Source organism: Eucalyptus grandis, chromosome 8 (genome assembly GCF_016545825.1).
Source record: "Eucalyptus grandis isolate ANBG69807.140 chromosome 8, ASM1654582v1, whole genome shotgun sequence".
Taxonomy (NCBI): domain Eukaryota; kingdom Viridiplantae; phylum Streptophyta; class Magnoliopsida; order Myrtales; family Myrtaceae; genus Eucalyptus; species Eucalyptus grandis.
The window spans coordinates 6,110,257-6,121,225 of NC_052619.1; the positions used below are offsets into that span (position 1 = coordinate 6,110,257).

Genomic DNA, 10,969 nt, shown 5'->3' on the forward strand with positions numbered 1-10,969 from the left:
GTTGGCTCCATTAGGTTTTAGTGGGCAGAAAATCTAGGTGGGTTTTTTTTTTTTTTTATAATATCAACAGCCACTTTGGCTTAAGAAAACCGTAAAAGAAAGCCATGTGAAATCTTCCATCCGACTTAAAATTGACGGAGTTAATGGAATGACTAAAGGGCATCGACATTTACAAGTTTTATGCTTAAATGCACAAAATGAAAATTTAGGACTTAAGTGCATTAGCATAACACATTTTAGGACTTGCCCTGTTGTTGCTTTTACTGGGCTTTACATAGTACACATGTATACTCACTACAAGCCATGCTGCTTGTGGATTTTCATTGTAGTAACCTGAATTTAATAAATTTTTTCCAATCTTGCTCATTTGTAACCTCAAATGCACGTTTATACAATGGGCAGTGGCACATTTGAATATCCCTTTTAAATTTGTAATATATTGATTAAAGAACTAAAAATCAGTTTGTTTTGTCAGTAGAATTAGATTTGCATTTGTGAAGAGCAAGTTTTTCAAAGAGTGGCAGCAAGACTTAAGTTTTACTAGAAAGGGACAACTGCTTGCATCTTTTGTAACTTCCTCCCACTTTTTGGCCTCAAATTTTATCTTTCTTCTTTGTTAAAGTGAGTCTCCTATGGCATCAGAAGATGTGTGCTTGAAAAGATGATTACCTTTGTCCTTTATTTATTTATTTTTGTAAATTTCAAGATCAATTCAAGTACATAAATTTCACAAAGACTTTTATTTAGTATTTGTTGAAAAGAAAATGAGTGGTCATTGTTTGTCTGTGTTTGCATGTCCATTATACATCCAGTATCACTTGCTCAGAAAATTTCAAGTTGGAATACATAATGGTCTAAGGTTGTACTTGTGGTGCATTTATCTCTCATTCATTGTCTCTTCGTGCTATTTGTAGTTAATGCCGCTGTACTGAATTGGTTGGTTTCTTGATTGACTAACATGACTTGTATATATTGTATGTCATCTCAAGTTATGCAGTCACAAATTCAAAATCAAAGCCAATCAATTCCTAATTCCTTAGCTGTGAATCAGCCTCAAGCACGTCAACAGTTATTGGTTCAGAATATTCAGAATAATGTTCCATCTGGAGTTCAGGCTTCAGCCAGTCTATCGTCTACATTGCCATCTGTCTCTGGCTTGAACCAATCTTCATCCCGAATACTATTGGACAAAACAACAACATGCAAAATATGCCTAGTGTTTCTCAGAACTCACTGGGGAACTCAATGGGCCAAGGTGTCAATAGCAACATGTTCGTAAATTCTCAGCAACTTCAAGCTAGGCAACAGATGGTTTCCCTACAGCAACAACAACAGTCTCAGAATTCACAGCAGTATATTTACCAGCAGCAGCAATACCAACAGCAGCTTTTGAAGCAGAAGCTTCAGCCAGTCCCACATTCGCTCATGTCATCTCAATTCCAACAACAGCAGCAGCAACAGCAGCAACAGAATGTGCTACAGCCAACTCAGCTGCAGGCTTCTCAGCAGTCTGTCCTCCAAACATCTTCTGTCATGCAGCCGCCATCAATGCAACCAGCTCCTCTAGCTGGTCTCCAACAAAATCAACAGTCTTCAGTTCCACAGTCAACACAGTCCATGAAGAGTTATTCTTCTACTTTTGTAGTGTCTACTGATAGCTCTGCCCAAATGGGGCATTCGGCCGGGGGTGACTGGCAAGAGGAGGCTTACCAAAAGGTTTTGTACCACTGTTTTGTTTTATTCTTTAAATTTTATGGAATGCATGTATTATGTGTGATACTTCTCATATTTTTCTACAGGTTTTAATAGTTTGTTGATGACTGACCTTTCTTGCTAGACTTTACATATATGATTTAGTAGGATACAAATGTACAAAGGCACAGATAAGAGTATTAGTAGTTTTATGAGGTCTAGCCAGGGAAAGGAATTCATTCACATGAGATATTGGTTTGAATATTGACTCGATAGCAAATATAGCTGTGAGACAGAAATGGGTATTTGGCAACAGAATGTCGACAGCATAATCTTTTGTCCAAAGTATCAGAATGTGGGGAAGTTGCATAATGAACTATAATTTGGGGATAGTAATGTGGCCTCGTGCACTAACTAGTATGACAATAAGAACTGCTGAACAGGAGCCAATTCCCTTGCTAGAATTTGTATAACATCATACATTTTGGTGACAGGAATTTAAATCAGAGAAATTTGAAAGCCCTTGAGTGGAATTTCGTTAGCCAATTCTTTACATAGTGTAGTATGGACAGGTGCTTATGGTTTGTAAACCTAGGAATCCCTCCACCAAAGGTGAATTTCTATTTACGTAGTGACTCCAGGCCAGTCGCATTAACATTTATCTAACAATTCTTGTTATTAAAAACTGCAATGTCTAGCCAGGCTTATATGTTGTGAGGATCAGGTATCGATAATGCTGCTATTAATCTGTAAGTTAAGCATGAGAAGTTGCCACAGAGTGGTTTCTGATCGGCATTCCCCTTTTTCTCACGACATTATGAAGAGGGAAAAAGAGTAGTTTTGTGAAATGGAAAGAGAAGTCATTTAACTACTGAATCGTGTTTTCTTAAGAATGTTTCTGTGTTGCGTTAAGATTGCTGTTTTTCCTTTATTAAGGAGTAATAAAAGATAAAGCCATTGATGTCTTAATGTAGAAAAGAAATTGCCATAATTTTGTCCGTGTCAGTCAATCTCCTTTTCCTGTTTTACTTGCTTTTTTTAATGTTATCAAGGTGGTGGTTGGCATTCTGATGAAACAGTAGCTTTATGCAAGTTGCTAATCTTTATTATTCTTCATATATGGCTTATGCATAAATGACACTGATGCTGTCTAGTCTGATATAAGAGTTGAGCTTCATTTAGATATTTATTGTGAGTACTAACATGTGATTATCTGTTTCCAGTAATTCGAAAATGCTAAGTCATTTTGTCCTCTCTTTCATTCTTCCTGTTCCTTATTTCATGTTTCTTTGCTCTTGGAAGATGATTGTAGCTAAAAATGTATAGATCATATGATAATTAGCCTTGGAGAAATATTATCGGTGGAACTTACTGTAAGTTGTCTGCTGGTAATGTGAGTGTCTGCAGTTATTTATCTCAATAAAGTATTGGAAGATATATGTTATTTGATTGGTAGAAGAAAAGACCTGGGAGGAGTTTGGATTGATCAATACACTACTTATTTTTGTTGCAGATGAAATCCATGAGGGACACATATTTACCTGAATTGAATGAGATGTACCAGAAAATCTCTATGAAGTTACAGCAGGTATGTGAATGAAGTCTGCTATTGGGAACATTCCGAGAAAGTTATTGCTTAATTTTGATTCTTTCCTAATTTGTTACATGGAGTAAACATTTCTTAAGAAAGGCAGACTAATAATTGATTTTTAAATCTTTAAATGGTCTATCATCCTTTTGATCTCTTTCTTATCATATTTTATTCTTATACATTGCAGCATGAGTCTCTTCCGCTACAGCCAAAGTCAGATCAGCTTGACAAATTGAAAAATTTTAAATTGATATTGGAGCGCGTAATTGCTATTTTGCACGTTAACAAAGCTGATATAGTGCCTTCTTTCAAGGAGAAGCTGGTTCATTATGAGAAACAGATTATAAACTTTATCAACACAAGTAGGCCCAGGAAAGTAGCTATGCAGCAAGGGCAACTTGCCCCTCCTCATATGCACTCAATGCAGCAGCAGCAGCAGCAGCAGCAATTGCAACCTCAAACTACTCAAGTGCAGCCACATGAAAATCAAATGAACCCTCAATTAGAATCAACGAATTTACAAGGATCTGTAGCATCAATGCAGCAGAACAATATGGGAAATTTGAATCATTATTCTATGTCTTTGTCTGGGGTTTCAAATGCACAGCAAACTATGATTGATTCCCTACAGCTGAATTCCAATATGGACTCTGGAACAGGTAATGCCTCGAGTACAATGCAGGTGGTTGGTATGGGATCTATGCAGCAGAATCCTGTTGCTCCACAACAGGTGAATATGAGCACCATGCAGCAACAGGGTGGGGTATACATGTTACAATCAAATGTCAACAAACATCAGTCTAATTCCAATATGCTTCAATGTCAGCCTCTCAAACAGCAACAGGAACAACAGATGCTACAGACACAGCAGCTTAAGCAACAATATCAGCAACCTCAAATGCAGCAGCAACTCAAACAACAGCTTCTGCAGCAGCAGCTTCCTTTGCAACTGCAGACTCATCAAAGGCGTTCCAACATCCAACTCCGGAATGCAGCTTGGGCGCTGCTGTTATTAGTAGTTGTCATCTACTATATTAAAGTTTTTCTTCTTTCTTAGTGTAGAAATTGATAGGGGACAAAAGAGGAGAGCATACAAACTGATTCATGTTTGCCACTCGCACTTTTATTATTAGTTAAATAAGACTTAGGGTCGAATGATAAACATTCTGTTTCATAAATTTATTTCTTGCCATTTCGGTGGTATTTGATAACATTTATGTTAACGGGAACAATTTCTATTTAGACATAGTTTTCTTGATAAGGGCTTGAAGTATAATTATTTTCTTGTTAAAGTGGACATTGCTTTAAATAAGGATCTGAAATGTCATTAATTTTTCAAATAAGAGCTTGAAGTGGATTTTGTCGGGGAACAAAAGAACATAAAAATAGAGGAATAGAAATGTTACCAAATTTTGGATTCTTTTTCTGAGCAAAAATATGTATTTTACAATCATAAAATTTATATTTTTAGAATAGAAATTTGTTTAATAATAATGCAAAATTTCTTCTTCACAAGTGGTGATGAGAGGCAGGCGGGCAATGATGATCGGAGGCGAGCGACCAACAATGAGTGGGGTGGTGGCAAGCAACTGGGGTGGTGAGACAACCGACGACAATCGAGAAGAGTTTTTATTTTTCATTTTTGTTCTAAAAATAGAAAAGTATAAAATTTTCACTCATTTTTTCCAACCTATTTTCGGAGTTAAAATTTATTTTAGAAATAGAAAATGAAATTACATTATCAAATGGATAAACACAATTTTTATTCCAAACTTGTTTTCGGAAATAGAAAGATAGAAAAACAAAGAAAAATAATAGTTATCATGTGTATCCCAGATGATTATAATAACCTTCTTAGTGTTAATAACTACAATAATCCTCTGATACTTTAACACTCTCTCTCAGGATGGAGCATGCCTAACTTGTTACAAATATACTTAACTTTACTACTGCCTAAAAAGACTTAGTGAAAATATCAAATATTTGTTCATTGGTCCTAGACTTAGAACCGGGGAAGGAGAGTAAATTTTCTATAGGTATGCATCCCACAGTGGGCGAACAACCCGATCAAGCCCTTCAGGGACAATCTTTTAGTAAAAACCAATCAGCCCTTTAGTTCAAAGTCTAGAGACACTCAAAGATGTTAGGATGGAAACGTTTTTAACCTACCCAAGCTGCATTTCTTGGAGAATTCTATCGGGCTGGAGAAGAAGATGAATTTAGAAAGCCATAGAGAGGTTTTTTTTCACAAAGCACACACTTTATTTCAAGGGATTCTGCCCAACACATTACACCCTCCTCATCTTTTATAGGCGATAAGAGATCAAATTTGGAATAAATGTGGGCCTTGGTTAGACCAGTAAAGAGGGAATCTCTGGAGGGTAAATTGAATTTATTATATTGGAAAAAAAAGGTTGAGGGGTTGATAGTTGATCACTAGCCTCATTTTTCCCTTGTTTTGCTCGGAACGCTTATTGACATAAAATGCTTTACAAGCCCATTGAGAATTGGAGGTTTCAATAAGGCCTTACTACAATAATTCTGAGCATTCCCTTTGAGCTAAAGCCAAATGTTCTGGCTTCATTCCCATATGACTTGCCTTTGTTGGATTGATGTCTTCATTCTTTTTGAATGGAAGACGGACAAAAAACTTTGGATTTTCTCATAGAGGATGAGAACATTTCTGAGCGAATTCAGAATGGGATTCTGAACAAGATTCCAATAATTTTTACATGATTGGATCTAATAAACTCATTTGAATGGAAAAGAGTTTCTGAATATTGACGAACTCGAGAATTGGTCTTTATACGTAAGATCTTTTCCAGGAATGATTCGAAGTTGAGAAATTTGAGTCATGATGTCCCAACCAATGATTAAGTCTTTGTTGGGAAGACTAGATCCAAAGATCTCTGTGGATATTGAATGCTAGGCGAAGAACTGGACAATTATGGGGGTGGTTCTGACATTCGTGGAGAAAGTATCTCCTGAGACAGAATTGAAATATCGGATATAAAGAGTCCAGAATTCTTCAGGAAAAACTTTGGTGTCAAATATTGAACAACTTGCTCTAGTATCGATGAGAGCAATGATAGTAATTGGTTTGACAAACTTTAAGGTAAGGATTTCTACAGGGAAATGGGGACAATGAGTCTGGCTCGAAAATATGTCAAAGCTTGGTTTTGGAGATGTGGATGATATATGAAAAATATCTTTAGACTCAGAATTTGACTCAATTTCACTAGAAGTGGGGTAACATGGAATGACACAAAAAGTTTGTTCACCTGATTTTTCATCAACAGAGAATAGTGATTTGATATCATCATTTTAAAGATAAATACCTGTTTCATTCTTAATTTGATGTATCAAATGATGCTGACCTTTTCTAGCTTGGGGCAAATTTTGGCAAAATGCCCTTTCTGGTTGCAGATAAAGCAGTGATTTGATTTTTTATGGCCCATGCGATCTTTCCTCTTGCGAAGGTATCGCAATTTCTTCTTTCTTTGGAAGTGCTTGTGGCCATGTTTGGATTTCTTTAACCAGAACTTCTTAAAGTGTTTCTTCTTTCGAGAAGACTTCCCAAGTACCATCACAATCTTTCTTGGAATATTTGATCTTTAAATTTTGGCGAGAGCAAGCAGTCTCGAGTTCTCTGTCATCTATGATATAGGTATGGACCATCTGGCACTTCAGGCACAATTCTTCAAGACATAGATGGATTTCTTGCTGTATTTCTCCCAAGGGAATATCTTGTACTCTCCTCTATCTTCCAAAAAAGATCTTTCAACCATCCGAGATAGTTCTTTAGGGATGAAAGTCGGAAAACATGTTTCAGATTTGGATCACCCCAATCGATAAAAAGTTGAAGCATTTCTCGATAATGCTTATCAAGATATTTCTTCTTAAAGGAGCAACATTTTCTTTCGAAAAATTCTCTCATTTTCATTTCTATGAGATCAGTGGGTTTTCCCACAAAGAAATGATATAAGAGAGTGATGACATGGCTAAAATCAGGTGACATTAGAAAATGAATTTGGTCTTGTTCTGACACAGATTTCCACCAAAGTTTAAGGCTTCCCATGAACCTTGTGACAAAGTTGTAAATGACATCATTCATATCATGATTGGTAATGGATTGAGTATTCAACCAAGTATGAAACTCTTCGAGTCTTTCTGGCTATTTGTGGTAGGGGATGTCATCTATGGTGAAAAACTGTTTTGAAGCCATTGATACATGGTGTCCCGGATTATAATGAACAATCTCTGGCTCGGAATAATTTGATTCCATATACTGATCTGAAGGATCAGCCATGAATATTGATGAATTTACTGGTGCAACAAGAAGGGAATCAACATCAGGAATTAAAAAGGATGAAGAGGAGGAAAATGATACTGATTCTGATTCGGTATCAGAAGTGGTAGGAACAGTTTGTTCGATTGGGAGCAGAATCTAATCATTTGAAATGGCAGGATTAGGCTGTTGAATAGCAGGTTCAGGTTGTTTCTGAGTACCTAAATCCTTTAGAAAATATTCTAGCGGATTTGATAACATCATCTAATTTGGCCTTTCTTTTATAATGATTGAACTTGATTTTGTAAGCATTTTTTCTTTTCATTTGTCCTTCTGTAGATTTTTGAGACAATTTCGCATTTCTGCCATATCTAGTTCTTTTCTGAAAGAATTTTCTGGGATGGTAGTAAAAATAGACGACTGGGGTTTTGGAGGCAAATACTTAGTTCTGACAAGAGGTGCTAGTGGATCAAAAGGTCTAAACCTTCCTTCTTTAAAGAGTTGGATTTGCCTCTTGAGCTTTTTTATCTCTGACTTGGGGCTCTCAAGATGATGATACCCTAAATGTTGTCCTGATTCCAAGGCATTTAGCCTATTTTGGAATTTAGAAATCATTTTCTTGGTGGTCTCATCATACTTTCGAAGATCTTGTTGCATATTTCCAATCTTGGAATCAATTGCTTTAAGGCATTGTTTTGTGCTAACAGAGTCTCCGATTGCCAATTTAAAACGGCTTCAACAGCAGGAGTTCTTCTCTGTCGTCCATGTTCATCTACATCAGTGGGGGCAGCTATCTTAGGAGTATGACAATATCTGCCTTGTGGATCAATGGATTCCTCTAGAGCAAGAAACAAGAGTTTTGAACTTTCCCTGACAAGTGAAGGAAAATTTGCTTCTTGGAACATGGTCATGGAAGAAGTATGTGATGTTTCTATTGGAACCTCAAGTGGGTAAGAATACTTCTTAGCCCATTTTAGAATTGGCTTATAAAACGGAGAGAGAGCTTGCTTCTTTTGAGGAGGAGATGGTGGGGATGATTTTGGTGGATCTGGTGGAACTTGGGGTGTAGCACTGAACTCTAGTGGTGGAGGTGGTGCATATGAAACCATGAACTGGTATTTATCACACTCATCAAAAGTATCAACGGATGGATCTCCATTTAAGTACCTTTGGTATATGGGATCTTTTGGTCTTTTCTGTCGAGGTGGAGGTTTTGCAAAATGGTCTACCTCATCAGGGGAATTTGTACAATAGGAACATTGGCAAAAAGGATCCCAAAAACAATGACCATACTGGTTTTTGTAGTAATGGATAGGATGCTTATCACTATTAAAGTGTCGAACAAGCTTTTTTGGCTGTGGCTCGGAAATTGATTTAGGAACACATGGTTCGATCATGAAAATGGTTTGGAAGATAGAAGGACTTTCTTCATTTTCCTTGCCAAATTTGATGGAAATAGTTCCATCTTTTTTTCCGAACAAACTCAGAGTCCGTAGACTGGAAAGGCTTGTTATGCTGGTGCAGCTTTTCGTAGTTGGTAATCCAAGTCTCTGGAAGGAGCTTGGCCAACATATCTTTCGGGATCTGTCTAGGAACATGAATGCAGGATGCTTGATCATTCTGCATGGAGATGAACAAAGTATCTTCAATTCCATTGTTGAATTTTAGATCAAGAGCATGGTTCTGCACTCGATAAACCATTTGGTAGTGTAGTGTTGCAGCTACAGAGTCAGCAGTTTGAGGAGCTCCAGTGAGCTGAACTTGAACTTTTAAGAAAGAGAGTCGCTGAGGGTCCGAAAGAGCGATGTTGAAGTTTGGATTCAAAGTCACAAAGACTGTTCCAAAGCATTCAAAGTAGTTTGGACAGTATCAATGCAAGAATGCTGGTATTGCAAAAACCTGGTATCCAACAATGTAATTATTGCCACAACTGGCAAGCCTTTATGACCATGAAAGGTGAGAGTAAGACGAATAGCGCCATAATGGACATGAAAATATCTTTACTGAACCCATTGTCTAGGAAATTCCGGAGGAATCTGGAGAGTAACAAAGTACTCTTTTTCAGTAGCAAGTATCGGATGTTGGTCGAATTTGGAGGACTGGACATACTCCTTTACTTGCTTTGGGGTTTGATGAATGAGTTGTCGAATGGAGCGGATGGGTGAAAATGATGAGTTGGGTTTGGCAAAAGCGGAGTAAGGGTTCATGAGAGGAAGTTGGGTTTCAGAAATCTTGGTTTCATCACTAAGAGAGACTTTGTAGAGATAATCTATCTTAGAAGCATTGGAGACACGAAATTCTGAGGGGGTGGAAGATGAGGGAGATGGAGCAAGAGAAACAGGTGCTTCGAGGATTTCTGGTTCTATAGACATGATGAGAAACGATCTTCTCAACACTGGATTCACCTACCAAGCGCATGCAATGGATAACCTTAAAAACGAAACCATGGCTCTGATACCATAAATGGACCTAGACTTAGAACTAGGGAAGGAGAGTAAATTTTCTGCAGGTATGCATCCCACAGTGGGCGAATAACCCATTCAAACCCTTCAGGGACAGCTTTTTAGCAAAAACCATTCAGCCCTTTAGTAGAAATAACTCCAGCTTAAAGCTTCTCGCGGACAAAGTGACAATCAACTTCAATATGCTTAGTACACTCATGAAATACATAATTTGAAGCAATATATGGATAATTGCCTAATAATCACACCACAATTCCATTAGCGTAGAATCTTTAAATTCAAGTTCAACTAATAATTGATGCATCTGGACTAAACTCACGAGTAACTTAGGCCGTAAGTCTATATTATGAAATACTTTGCTTTGTACTCTTCTAAGACACTAGGTTTCCTCCTACAAAGGTGCAATAATTTGATGTAGACCTCCTATTTGTAGGAGACTTGGCCCAATCAACATCCAAAGATGCTTCCACCCTTTTGTGACTATGATCACTATAGAAAATACCACGACTTGGAGCTTTTTCCAAGTATTTCAAAATTCTAACTGTAGCATCTCAACGAGAGATATGGGGGGAAACACAAAGTGACTCAAAACACTAATATGAAAGGAAATATTAGGTTGAGTGCAATCTCATAATTTAATTTTCCAACAAGTCTTCGATACCTTTTAGGATCATCTAAAACTTGTCGTCCTCTACCATTAATTTCGAGCCAATTTCCGTTGGTGCATCTAGCGGTTTAAGTTTTAAGCAAATCCAAAACATACTTGTGATATGAGATGTGAATACTTTTCTTTGCCTGTGTCTCTTCGATACCAAAAAATATTTATGTTGTCCCAAATTCTCTGTTTGAAACAATTGTTGCAAATACAATTTTAGCTAAACAATCTTTGTAAAATCATCTTCAGTTGTGATAATATCACCTGCAAAAACTACAAGT

The 10,969-nt window shown here is 37.1% G+C and overlaps 1 protein-coding gene across 1 annotated transcript; it reads left to right on the forward strand.

The window, feature by feature from the left end:
- Positions 1 to 1,096: 1,096 nt before the first annotated feature.
- On the forward strand, positions 1,097 to 4,544 carry LOC120286749 (mediator of RNA polymerase II transcription subunit 15a-like). The gene is made up of 3 exons (XM_039299209.1): positions 1,097 to 1,716; positions 3,206 to 3,280; positions 3,471 to 4,544. The coding sequence occupies exons 1-3, from the start codon at positions 1,201 to 1,203 to the stop codon at positions 4,338 to 4,340; spliced, it is 1,461 nt and encodes a 486-aa protein (XP_039155143.1). The 5' UTR covers positions 1,097 to 1,200; the 3' UTR covers positions 4,341 to 4,544.
- Positions 4,545 to 10,969: the final 6,425 nt, after the last annotated feature.

Coding starts and splice junctions, on each gene's coding strand:
- LOC120286749 (XM_039299209.1), top strand. CDS start 1,201: ATGCAAAATATGCCTAGTGTTTCTCAGAACTCACTGGGGAACTCAATG. Junction 1,717..3,205: donor AAGAGGAGGCTTACCAAAAG/GTTTTGTACCAC, acceptor TTTTTGTTGCAG/ATGAAATCCATGAGGGACAC. Junction 3,281..3,470: donor TCTCTATGAAGTTACAGCAG/GTATGTGAATGA, acceptor TATACATTGCAG/CATGAGTCTCTTCCGCTACA.